This window comes from Corythoichthys intestinalis, chromosome 12, assembly GCF_030265065.1.
Source record: "Corythoichthys intestinalis isolate RoL2023-P3 chromosome 12, ASM3026506v1, whole genome shotgun sequence".
Classification (NCBI taxonomy): domain Eukaryota; kingdom Metazoa; phylum Chordata; class Actinopteri; order Syngnathiformes; family Syngnathidae; genus Corythoichthys; species Corythoichthys intestinalis.
Genome location: NC_080406.1, coordinates 45,028,237 through 45,042,084, shown reverse-complemented (window position 1 = coordinate 45,042,084; position 13,848 = coordinate 45,028,237). Strand labels below are relative to the sequence as shown.

Genomic DNA, 13,848 nt, shown 5'->3' with positions numbered 1-13,848 from the left:
TCCAACACGAGGGAAAAAGTAGTCGGGGTTTTTTGCGTAAAACATGAATTTGATGCACATTTTACCTTTGTGGGCCTCAAAAAGCGATGTGTTGGGCCAGATATGGCCCCTGGGCCACCAGTTTGACACATATACCATAGAGTATCACAGTTTTGTAATGTGACGTGCTGGTTAAAGATATTTCATACTGTCTGGCCGAGCCAGGCAATTTGATACGCACATTCATGCACACAATACAATATATCTTAATGTTAACAAGACAATTACATTTGACTTGTAGACTACACACAACTTTCCACTTTTGATTATGATAGCAGGAATTGTGCTGAATGCACTTACCGTATCTACACTGGACCGAACGCACACGGTTTCCCTTCTCAGTTATCCAATCGAGTAAATAAAATTATAAAACTTTGGGAGCCATCTAATCAATTTCTGTGGGATTTGTCGACAGGGCAAAGTAGAACATGGAGTCAAGATCATATTTCGTGTTACACTGACTGGACTAAGCCGAGACAACATCATCTTATTTGCTCATAATAGCTTGTGAGCCATTTCACAAGGTCAAAATAATGACTTACCAAGACAAAAACGCATAATGCATTTATTTATTGTCTTTCAATTAAGGTCTTTTGGAAAATAAAGAGAGATTTTGTATTTTTACATCTGCTTATACATGCAGTATGTGTAAAGTGCATGCTAATTGCATTGCAGAGAAAATTACCTATCAGAGACCAGCAATTCATTTTTCCACCTTCATAAAGTGAGACTCCGTCCTCAGCGGCGAATTTGTTCCTCCGCATGTCAGTTAATTTTCACCTCACCTCTGGCCCAATGTGTGTCACAGATGTTTGCATAACACATGTTTAGGAAAGGCCCATAATAATTATTGGATATTAGCTCCCTCTACTGGACACATATCTTTCTTATGAGCAACCACTGAAGCATTGGGGACTGTGTGGGGGTTTCTAAAATTTTATATAGAGATACATTTCCAAAACAAAAGCTTTGTGTTCAGACATTTGAGTATTGAATAAAATGTTATATGACAGTTAACATTTCCAGAACCATAATATAAAACTGTATTTTATTTATATTCCCTGATTCATCCAATGCTCAGAATAATTCATCGTAGAGAAAGGTTTGCGCAAAAGCAATTTTTTTTTTTTTAAGTGTGTGTGTGTGTGTGGGGGGGGGGGGCGTGGGGTGTTAAAATAAAACATGATTCATATTCATTTATTGTGTCTTAACAAGTCAGACATTTCTTTTTTTTTCTCTTTGTTATCAATGTATTTCAACGTAAAATAGACAAATGTAGTTGTCATATTTAACCGTCTTAATTTGATGTGATTATGAATAGGATAAAACCTAAACGTCAGACTATAACAGGATACTGTAGTGGGGGGTTGAATAATTTTGAACTTAACTGACATATAGACATTTGAACAGTTGTAATGGGTTTGGCCGCCAACGAGCAGAGCAAATTAGCAAGGTATTTTCAGAAGTGCTATGTTTGCTGCCACCAGGTTTTGTTGTGAGAGTAACTGTATGAAAGTTAATGATTTTTTGAACAACACCTTCACAGTCGTCATGTATTTAGCATAAATACTGGGAACTTCTCATAAGAATAGGGTAAAAACTAATAGAAAACAATGGGCACTATATGATACAAACATTTTCAATCATTTAGTTTGATTCTAATGGATGTAAAACAGGCACTAATGTCATCTCAGTGTCTCGGTGGTAAAATAATAAAATTGAGACTAGTGGATGTTAAAGTGGCAAGTGGTGGGAAGACAATTGTGTTTCTGTGTGGATGAAACTGACTGATGGCTTTTGGGTTCTCATAGTCATACAATAACAATTGTTCCATACATAGTTTCAAATTTATTTCCAGCTATAAAACTTAATAACTAGTTTTAATAAATAAGACTGACATTCTGAATTCCAACTAAAGTGGTTGTTCCCAATCCAAGTGGTTTAAAGTAGTAAGTACACAAATCAAACCGTTGTCTGCATTTAAACAGGCGAGCCAATGAATACATTCAACTGGTAATTATGTAAGTGAACACTGGATGGCATTGTTGCTGCTCTAAATCCTGCTTTCCCTGTGAGGTCATGCAGCATACCATGGTAGGCGGCATAATAATATAATGTCATTTCCTTTCTATTTTACGCCTTACATACTTGGGACATTCATGTTTTTTTTTTTCTTTCAAAATGTCACTGCAATCAGTGGAAGGCTCAGGAAAAACACACCGTTTTATGACGGTGCTGAAATGCCAGTAAACATCTCACAGAAATCCCACCTGTTTCCTCTACTAGACCCAGGGGATGATTGTAAATTACAAGACCACCCCCACCCACACAAAAAACATTGATAGGTAGTGTTTATTAGATGTCATGTGAATGGCCAATATCTGGTAGAAATGTCAAAGTGTCGTTTTAAATGTCAATCCTGCCAGTCTGCCCTAACATTTATGCTTTTCAAGCTTAAATTGAAATATGTTTAAAACAAAAAAAAAAAGCGCCATGTTTTATGTATTTTTTTTATTTTCAAGTGCACATCTTTACCCCGAGTTAACGGTTCTATTTGCACAGATGGTCTCGTGGGAACACAAAACACATTTGATTTCGTAATCGTTGAAAATCCTGTTTTTCCCGTCTCTCATTGCCACACCCAAGTTATCTGAAACACTAGACTCAGGGTATTGCTCATTTTTGTTTGGTTTACCATGAGAGGGGTGTATCTATCCATTGTTAAGAGTCAATTTATAAATATTTGCCATAAATTATTTTATACATATACATATAGAAATTCAGTATGCGTCTTGCTTGTTTTTTTTTTTTTTTTTTTTTTTTTTAATCTGTTTTTATTTAGTTTTGGCATCCGGATGAAGATACACTTAAAGAGCAGCCCAACTTTTAATTACGTTGGTCAATATATGGTAAATTTGAATCCATGCTATTTTTTGTCTTTTTCCCTATAGCATAATCTAAATCAAATTACCATATTTTTCGGAATATTAAGACAAAGCGTACCAGCCTATAAAGTTCACCGTCAAAGAACATGTTTATTTTCATACATGAAGTGCACCATATTACAAGTTCCATTTGTCATTTGTTCTTTATCTGTTGTCCTTTATGTATTTATTATTTGAATTCTGGGTTTGATGAATGTGTGTCTTGAGCACATAATTGGAGCCGTATAATCATGTAAGATCGTACAAATTAGGTTCAAGGTCATTGAACACAACCAGAATTCCACTGACAATTTTGGGGAAAAATCTGATTTTAAGTGTGCCTTATATTCCGAAAAAAATACAGAAAGCCATGCAAGGTTCCAACGGCAACAATCTTAAATCATACACTATCTATAAATTGTGCAAATAAATAACATTTAAACATTTTTAAGTCAAATGTAAAAATAAGCTGACCCTTTTTGTCGGGTTCCACTGGACTGAAATGTTCAATCCATTGCACAAAAGCTAATTCTGTTGATTTATGATGGACAAAAAAAATTAATTCCTAATCCTAACAATATCAAATTTGAGCTTTAGCAAAGTGCTTTGTCACAAAAAAAAAAAAAAAAACGCGTGTTCGAAAAAAACTTTCAAACAATGGCGAATGGAATGTGTGTTGAAGCAATGACAGTTGCAGAGGTAGAAGTCTTGTTTATGACCTCTCTCAGATGACAGTGAAGGTCTCCAATACACAGTCATGTTGGTGAAGAGCACTCAGTGAACTGTCTCTTCCAATAGCAGTCACTTCACACTCTCTTCAAAGAAATAAGTGCTTCAAATATCAATTCCTGGCCTCCCCCTTAATTGTTTTCTATGCTCTGCTGAATCTGTCTTCGCCGTTGCCGTGTTCAACAGCAAGAATTGCGGTACCATAACCTTCACTTTAATGGCACTCGATTCCAATGTTGTTTACTTCCAACAGGTAAGGGAGACACTTTAAATACCAGCCTCTAGATTCCAATTCGCCGAACTTTAAAAGCAGCATTTCCAGGGAGGGCAACAACAGCAGCAGAGTCGACGAAGGGGGTTCTTTTTTTTGTACCTGGCGGCCAACTTGAACTTCTCATTAGAAGCTGCCACATAGTCCTGGGTCCGTTCCACATTGGTCTGGATGTGCTCAATGTGGGTCCCTTGTTCCTCCACCAACATAAAAATATCCATGAAGAGGTCCTTCATCTCCATCATGTTGCTTTCAAGGCTCAAGAGTTCCTGAAGAATATTAGCACGTAACAGTGTCAGTTAGAATCAGGAAGTGTAAATTAATTAAACATGTTTTAGATAAGAATCCATTTGAACTGGGATGGCTGGAATTGAATGTTCATTTTTTTGTGGCATTGATGGCGATAGACGTTCAATTCCTTTTGACTGGGAGGGACTGCCTGGGATCGAACGATCGCTCTAAGCTCCTCCCAGTCAAAATGGATTGGCAGTCTATGGCCGTCAATGGCAGCCAATAAGTTAATTATTTAAATAACTGTAATAAGGAAACATACAGTATTTAACAAAACAAAACAACGAAAACTAGAATTCAAAGAACATTTATGGAGCGATTTGTCTGGTTAATTCCGATAACGAATGAGACTCCGGCATGCTAACTAGCTATGTGGCCCCGTGCGGTCGGCGTCCAGCTTTTTAGAGGGACAAGTGGCGCTTATTGTTAACTAATACAAATAAAAACCATATTAAAAAGAACAACTATATTTAAATAAATAAATAAATAAAACAAATTAAATCTCCTATTCCATTTCACATTACAAACATATCCTGCAAGTTTGATAATACCCCACCTCCTGTTAAAACTAGGTTTTATTGGGGGCAGGAGGTTGTTTTTCCTTAATTTCAGTGTTATAAGTGGTAATATGTCTATACTGTATGGTTAATGGAAAAACACTTCATTTTTAGAGCATACCTGGTTTGCCTGTCACTGATAATGGTGATAATAGTAAATGTAGGGTGCAAAGAAGTCGTTACTCTCACCTTGTGCCTCTGTTCAATCTCTGACAATTGGGACCGAGTGATTTTGACATCATTTAGCAGGTTTTCATTGAAAACTTCCCATTTTCCCGTGGCAACCATCTCATTCACCTCCTCTTCCGTCACATCCTTTCCCGAGACTTCTAGCTGCCGGATAATGAAGTGCTTGCAGCGCTCCTGCTTGGTCAACAGTCCTTCATTATACTGCCGCATTACCTGCATAAATATGACAGAATTAAAATTAAAAAAAAGATTTTAAAAATGAGGAGGAAGGAAATTAACGAGAAGACATTTGGGTCCTATCTTAATCTCTTTTGTAGCCCTGGGCAGAAAAACAGTAATAAAGTGAATACATAGTGTAAATAAAAGTGATTGCCCAGTTTGGTTGTAACAACTTTAGTATTCCATGCTGAAAATCTATCTTTTTTTATCTTTGATTTATGCTACCCTCTTCACAAAATGGTATAAAAAGTAGCTAAAGATGTATTTTTTGGGGCTGAGACACAGCTTAGTCAAATCTTTTTGACGTCATGTACGAACAGAAAATAAGTTTCAAAAGAAAACAAAGGCCAGTCTCATTTCCCCACCTGCTGGAATTTGAGGTAGACTGATGTATGCTGAGAGCGTTGTATTCTTGTTGTAACAGCAGTAGGACCGTGCTGCTCTTCTGTTTTTTGCACCTGTTTGGAAAGCTTGTCCAGACGTCGGTGGAGGCTCTCAGCTTGGAGCTTGATGTCCCTCGTTATGCTGCTCTCTTTTTTCATTATACTGAAACGGCGCATAGTTGCAACCAACATCTTTTGTTGTTGGCCGAATTTAAGGACCTAGTTGAGATCAGAGATTAACAACTATATGACATATCTTTTGATGAAGACCAGTACAATATCAAATATTTTTTGTCCGTGTATTGTTTACAGTGTCGTTTATTCATGACAGTGATGTCTAATGGAAGGTAGAATAAATAAATGCTTTTCAATTATGAGCAATTAACCTGTGTGTTGACTTAAGTGCCATTTATACGATACAATACGTCCTGCGTTTAATCAAACAACTCCATATTTTACAATGATTTACATATATTTTTATTTCCGTATTCTGTACACTATTATTGCTATAATTTATTTACATGACGCAGACCCTTTTTTCGATTTCTCCCCCTAATCTTCATGGTTGGGCCAAAAATTCAAGCTCACTGAGAAAAAAAAAGCCCCGTTCATTTCCAATGGCAAAAAAACATCACAGATTCTGCCAAAATCTGACAAAACTTTCCCCATGTAGCTCCAAAGACGTGTCCATTCAGTTTCAAATGGCCCGAAATACGACGTAAGTGACCTAGAAAGGAACAGGAAGCGATCGCAATACCCCTAAATGTATAGGGAATGATTCAAAAGTACCCTAAATTTAACAAGGGTAGCACTTCATAATAACTAACCATTATAACTAATTAATACATCGTTACTAAACTGTGAAAAAATGATTTTTTTTACTGTACGTGTTAACAGTTTGCTGTGATGTATGGATCTTAAATGTCCCTCATAAATTCAGTTTATCCCGTGTTAAGCACTAAAGGTGTCACAAACTCATGGGTTTTTATTAGTATTTTGTTGTTCTGCCATGTGTTGTATTAGTATATGTTTTTCTATATATTATACAAAATGTTCAACATTTCATCTTCTGTGTTTCTTAGGTATGTACAGCATACAGAAAGGCATATATTTTAAAATATCACATCAGATTTCTCTCCCTTAAACTTGTTCAAGCTAATAGATGTTCTTTAAAATTCAGTTGATGGTTAGCAAACTTTTGATGATTGATCTGTAAAGTGTGAGTTAATATATTATGTATAGTTATAAGCGTATATATGTTACTGGGATTTTATTTTTGATCTGTAAAGTGTGAGTTAATATATTATGTATAGTTATAAGCTTATAGATGCTATTGGGACATTATTCTCAAGTAGCACTTATTCCTCATTCACTAACAATTAAGAAATGAGGAGTAGTTGCAACTTTGGAACAACGTCCCAATAACATGAATTAACTATCAACTGATACTTAATAAGTCATTAGTTAGTAAGCTACCAATAACTTGTTTATGGTATTACTAATTTATAAAGTGTAGGTATAAATCATTGACATGGTTAATGAGTAATACAGGACTTGTAAACTATCAATTTATTTATGACATAGTAACTATGTATAATGCATAATTATAAATGCTTAACAAATTGTTAAGAAACACTTCACAAATAAACAATATATCATTAACAGTTTACTAATGATCTATTAAATAGTTATAACGAATAGTTATTATAAAGTGTACCCAAGAGTGTGACCCACAATGAAGTAATTGCCTGCCATTGATAACGGTAGTCATCAAATTCATTTTAACTGGGAAGACTGGCTGTTAATGCTCATCTTTCACTACAATTGACTGCTGAAGATGACCCATTTATTTGGACTGGGAGGGGTGAATCAACAATCATTCGTTTGCCCCAGGACTGGACTTCTCGCACCATCAATGGCAGCCAATGAGCTAAAAAACCTATTCCAAATGCTGCCTTGGCTCAAGGTTGAAAACCACAGCTCTTACTAACCTCGATTTCCAGTGCAACAATATCATTTCGGATTTGCTGAACTTCCGATAGAAAGTTGTCAATGACTGGCTCCTCCTCAAATATCACGGCCTCAGGTGTTATGACCCCGACGACCACAGACTTGTCAGTGCCATCTTCCTCCTCGGACAGAGGGTTAAAACTTATGCTTCCTGAATCAGGAGAATTCTGAGTTCTCTCCAGTAACTCTTTCAAGCGGTCTTTCATTGTGTCGGAAGGCTGGCCATGGATTGTTCCTGAGAGAAAAGAATGAGCTTTTGTCACTTTGTAATTTGATACTTTCTTCTTTAGGAGGACGTCCGATAAGGTGGCTCTTTTCATGCTTCTGTGGTAAAGTTTAATTTTTTTGTTACCAGTAGATATCCATTCCATTTAAACTGGGAGGGGTAGCAGTGATTGAACAAATGTTAATTCGTCAGCATTTCCAGTTCAAATGGCTTGGACGTCCATTCCTGTCAGTCAGACTATAAATATTCTATACATCTATATAATATTCAGATCTATACATGTAAGTTAATTTTTACCCATTTTCCCAAAAGACTTGTGTGGTTATCTAGCTAGAAAAAAAACAGTATTCATACTGCAACTTTGAAAACTTCAAAAAGCAACCTACTTATTTGCTTTGTGTTGTTCAACAATGTTGGAAATGTTATAGAAACACTTCAGCGTTATAACTCTTAAGAGCTGATATGCACATCTTGAAAATGGCAATATTTGCTGAAACTTGAAGTAAACACAAGAGGCACTCCTGTTTCCAACAAAGATCCAGTATTAGATTTGCAGAATTCATTTGAAAGGTGAAGTGCATTGCATTCAAGCATTTAATTAACCATGGCAGATTGAGAATCAGATTTTTAAAGGCAAGGGAGAAAAAGTGTTGGTTTCTTATTTACATTTTGGATGGATTTTGAGCAGCAAATATTGTCAAAACGCATGCTATAACATTGTGAGATTGTGTATTCCTTGTAAAAGAAACAAGAAGAAGGCAGTCAATCTTATCGCACAACACTTGATTAACTGTGCGTGGGTCTAAAGAGAATTTAGGGAATTCCGCGATTGGAATTTTTCCCAAAAAGTTGTAGTTAGGCTATGTTAACAAATGGTTGTAGTGAAAAGAACCAGATAAGCTCTTAGTAGCTTATCAGAGCTTAAAGAGCATAGTGTAATTCATAGGTTTTGAGTCGAAAATCTCCTTCCCCTCCCTTTCCTTTCCTGTTTTTCTCTCATGCTAACAGAGAAGAGCCGATTAAGAAAATTATTCAGAGGATTTGGACACACATTCGCTTGTGCTTCTGCGTAAAACCTGAAAGAAAGTGATAGTTTGTTTCACTTGGGGAATTATTTCTGTAACTAAACATTGTCTGTAAAACAGAACTTCATTCTTGTTATACTGTGATGCAATATTCCTCAATTTTACAAAGGTAGAAGAGCTCCCTCCTCTCCCCTGTCTACCTGGTTGCAAACTTTATATGGATAGTTATGCTTGTGTAAGTGTGTAGTTTACAGTGGCTTACACACTTCATATTCTTTTCAGATTGATAAACAAAAACTAAAGTGTACTTTTTCTGTTAAGAGTAAACACAAAATGTTTATGCTTTCTGAGTAAAAGACGAAAACTACATGTATATAGGTACTGTATGTATGTATGTATGTACAGTATATATGTATGGACTGTATGTTTGTACAGTATGTATAGGTGTATGTATCTATAATTAAATCTGAACAGATGGTTATATTTACCTTTAGGCAGTCAGTATTCCATTTCAAGAACCCATTAAAATTGTCCTACCGAAAGATGTCGGAAAATATAATCCATAGTTAACACTCTAGGATGAAGTCATCTTTTATCCGTCATGTTTGATCCCTCGATAGCAGCCACCAGCTGCTCTGTAACACTCATAGGAAAAGTTACACTCACAAGCTGTGGAAGTTTTGAGGAAGTTGTTTGGAGTCTTCCTCAAGCACCTCCCTTCCTATTGAGGAAGGTCAGGATAGAACCACTAGGAAAGGGGAAAACTGCAGGCTTATTTGCCTATCTAAAGAAACAACAGATGACGTGATTACCTTCAGTTAAGGAACGGGATGAAAAAACATGGAGAGGAAAAGGAACTTCTAATCCCTCCCCTTATTTCTGGTCACGTAAATAGAGCACAGCAAATACAAGTAATGTGTACTTTGCTGGAGCCAAACAATAGGACTTCGGTGTCAAGCAGGGCGTTAGGTTTCTGATGCACAAAGTTGATTTCTATGTGAGATGTCTGAGTTCGCGGGATAAGCCCTCTGGGTCTGGGGTATTGTACTCCTTAGGCTCCAGTAAGTCCACTGAGTACTTTTGACAGATTTCAACTGACAAGCTCCCCAAAACCTCTGTGCCTTTTCAGCACGGGAAGCGACACACTCGGCTAAGCTGCTCCAAGGAGGGTGTCATGAGTTTGTGGATGAGATGAGTTTCGGGAGGTCAACAGTTCTGTCTGGGTCACGTTAAACTTTGAAGGCCGCTTGCAATATTTCATTTTTTTCCCCAGCCCACTGTGTGTTCATAACCTTGCAGCAACCGTGTTGTTGGTGTGGTTGCTAAATATGCCTCTGAGGCAGAACATAGGTTAAAGGGTCATAGAGTTAATTAACCTTAATGCATATTTTAGTCTGACTCTGAGGCCTGATTTACATTTTTTGCATCATAGTAGGTTGGCTTAATTGATTAATTTTTTGCCAGCACAATACGGACCAATTAAAACCTTTAAAACTTTAGAAATCATCATTTAGTTCATTTCTAGTGGGTGGCAACATTTGGCTTCAGTATGACAATTAAAAGACACATTAAATATATGATGACTCTGCCAAATGATGCAGGTGAAGATTAATTCCGCTATACCTCTGTGCATGTAATTAGCTTGTGTTGTTATGTAAACCATGAGTCAGTCATCCCTAAAGGCAAGATATTATGACAACAAAGCAAAACCAGTTTTCTGAGTTTCAAAATGTACTCTCATCAGCATCGTACGCTCTACATTGAATGCAAACCGTTTGCTCATGCCATGAGTCATCTCATGTGATCATCATTGAAAATGTATAAATTAGTAATTCAAATAATAACGCAATAAAGTAGCGTCAAAACCAGGGTTACAAAATGAGACTACTGTATGTATATTGTTGTTTTGTTTACTATTTCAAGAAAAAGTCAAGGTAATGCCAAAAAAGGAAGTGAACCACTCAACACAAATCCATTCACAAAATCCAGCCTAAGGACAATCTCTGATTATCTATTTTCCCACAAGGCTAGTTTGTTTAAATACACTGCTCAATAACCACGTTGCCACAACACTGTAAAAAGGTCAATGATGTCAACAGTGTATTTACATCTTCTAACAACTCATGTATCACTGCCACTGTAGAACAACAAATAATGTTTCTCTGGAAAAAGTGTTTTGTTTACCCCACCAATTTAGTGATGCATTTTCAAAATTGAAGTAAGATTGAATTAACAAAGAAATAATGGAAATAAGCAGTTCATTGGGATTCATTTCTTAAAGTAAGAAGCAATCAGGAAAATGTGTATTATTTTAAGTGCACTGAGTGCTTGAGAAAACATTGTATTACTGGATTTTACATTGTATGACACAATAGCAGACTAAGTGCGGTACATATTCTTACACAAAACGAACATTGAAGTATTGCATTTCAAATAACATTAGATTATACGATGTGAGATTAAAAATATAATATGTATTGCATGTTTTATACAGAACATGATGCAAAAAGATGGCATTATGGGACTCAAACTCTTAAACCTCATCTAAGTGTCATATGATGAGAGTAGGATGTTAGGGGAGATAAATGAGTAAGGTGCTATAGCTGGTTGGAGGGGCAAGGATAATGAGGACAAAGTCACCATCATTAAGCCAATGAGAGAGATTGATACTGAGGTTGTGGCCTTGCCTGGTAAAATGAAGAATTAAGAATCTGTAGAAATCCCTGTGTGTAATTTGAATTCATGGTTAATACAATGTAACTCTTTATAGGGCACCCATTGAAATCATTGGCTGCCATTGATGGCGCTAGACGTCCAATTTATTTTGACTGGGAGAGGGTGGTACTTTGCAACCACCCTAAGTTTGACTATATTTGAACAAACATTTTACTTTATATTTCTATTCATTCACAAAAATATACAAAAATAATTTTCAATAACAAAAAATATAACACAAATATAAAAACTGGTGCCCTTTCCACACATTGTATGTAGACATCACATTTTGTATACCAAGTGTTAATATTGCGGCATAAAGACCCAAAATATATATTTTTTTAATCATGAAAAACAGGCCCTTGGCCTATGAAGGTTCAAGCAAGGTAATCTTTGTTTTGCTGCCCATGTTACTATGCTAGAACACGGAGCATCTATTATGAGCAGCCTCTTTTCGTGAGAAAAGTAACCAAAACATTTTGTTGAGTGGATTTTAGGCGGAAGTTTTTCATGTAAACTCAGACAGGACAGGGTTAGTCTGTGAAAATAGGGGGCATGCACACACGCACACTCTTCTACAGGTATATACATAATGATCCGGAATTATTTGAAAACTATGCATTAAATGCACATAAACCTAACCATAAGACTGGAGTTGAAATTACAACATTCTTCATTTCCACACTATGGCAATGACACGTTAATGGCAAGAAGGAAGAAAAGGGGGATGTCATGGAGACAGGTTAGTGGTGCAATTGAGCATCCCTGCATATCCCGAAGTAACACACATACATACACAAACAAGCTCATACTCATCTCCCACCAGCCGGCCAACCCTAATCGAGATAGAGGCAGATCGAAATGCCTCCAGATGACAAGTTGCGAATGGATTGGCTTCCATGCCCTTGTCATGTTGCTCCATCTGCACCAAACAGAGAGGAAGACAGATGGAGCCCATGGCAGAAGGCTGGGTGGTAAAGGAAGACAGGTAGGAGAAGGCAAAGTAATGCAACAAACAGACCAAAACATAGTTTCCTCAAAATAATCCATTCATGCACGAATTAAGTTTTAGTTATTTATTCTTAGCGCTTTCACATGTGGGGTTCCTCAAGGGTCCATTCTCAGACAGTTTCTATTTAACATCTATAGTATATGCTTCCTTTAGCTCAGCTCAGATAATGGAACAGTGCATCTTCTATCACACCTATGCAGATGACACACAACTCTATATTTCAATATCCCCACATGACTATAGTCCCTTCGTCTCACTGAGAAAATGTATTCATCAAATCAATACATGTATGCGCTAGACTTTGCTCCGGTTAAATGCAAAAAAGACAGAAGTGATCATTATTGAGCCAAAAAAGGAAAGGGCAAAAATCAGTATTCACCCTAGCACAATGTCACTTACAGCTACAGAGCATCTTCGCATAGTTACTGACTCGGACCTAAACTTCGACAACCATCTAAAGTTTGTCATTAAATCTGCCTATTACCACCGAAAAAAATATAAGCCGAATAGAAATCAGTCAGGAAGCTGCAGCTGCCAGAGTCCGTATACAGTGGCGGACTTGGCAATTTTGGGGTCTATGGCGAACATATCCAGGGGCCCCCTTCATGGATCAGGGGTTAAAAAGGTGAGAAGGGTACGGAGGAAATATGTTCTGGTACACTAGGGCTGTCCTAAACAACAATGTTTCTCCTTATTAGTCAGCCGACTAGTTTTACGATTAATCAACTGATCTAATAATTTTGTTTTTTTAGTAATTCAGCAATGAGATTTTTGTTGACGCTTATTAATTCACAAAACTATTTTGGAACACTTAAATTCTTTATTAAAGTACAAATAATCATGTAAATATCTATAATTAATCTCAAACAATGAGGTTAAATGCTGATAGCATTTACTAGTGCAAAAGAATGGAAAGTAAACAGATTCAGAACACTGACTTTGCCTTTCCAACATTATTAAAAGAAAAAAAAATATATAGCAATATTATTATAGTATACAACTATATATAATAATAGTATAATACTTATAATAATTATTTATTGCCAATCATACTTGTCGTGAAAAGTGTCATTTGAAAGCTATTCTTAGTGTAGAATCTGTATTATGTAGTCTTTACTCAACATATTATAATATTAATTCTGAAGTAATATGGGATTAACTCCAGAAATCATTATTTATATGACGAACATGACGTGCTTTTGCTGTTAAGCAGCTGTTGAGTGTTATTGTATAACTGATTGGAACTGTACTACATTGT

At 36.4% G+C, this 13,848-nt stretch overlaps 1 protein-coding gene across 2 annotated transcripts; it reads right to left on the bottom strand.

The window, feature by feature from the left end:
• Window positions 1-1,182: 1,182 nt before the first annotated feature.
• On the bottom strand, window positions 1,183-9,629 carry LOC130927466 (syntaxin-19-like). Of its 2 annotated transcripts, none has more exons than XM_057853322.1 (5): window positions 9,352-9,629; window positions 7,594-7,847; window positions 5,585-5,821; window positions 5,001-5,213; window positions 1,183-4,232 (listed from the first exon to the last, which is right to left on the bottom strand). In XM_057853322.1, exons 2-5 carry the CDS (start codon window positions 7,816-7,818, stop codon window positions 3,996-3,998), a joined length of 912 nt encoding a protein of 303 aa, XP_057709305.1. In that variant the 5' UTR covers window positions 7,819-7,847; window positions 9,352-9,629; the 3' UTR covers window positions 1,183-3,995. The 2 variants fall into 2 exon arrangements, with proteins under 2 accessions (XP_057709305.1, XP_057709306.1); XM_057853323.1 differs by lacking the exon at window positions 9,352-9,629 and adding an exon at window positions 8,225-9,259.
• Between the last annotated feature and the right edge of the window lie 4,219 nt (window positions 9,630-13,848).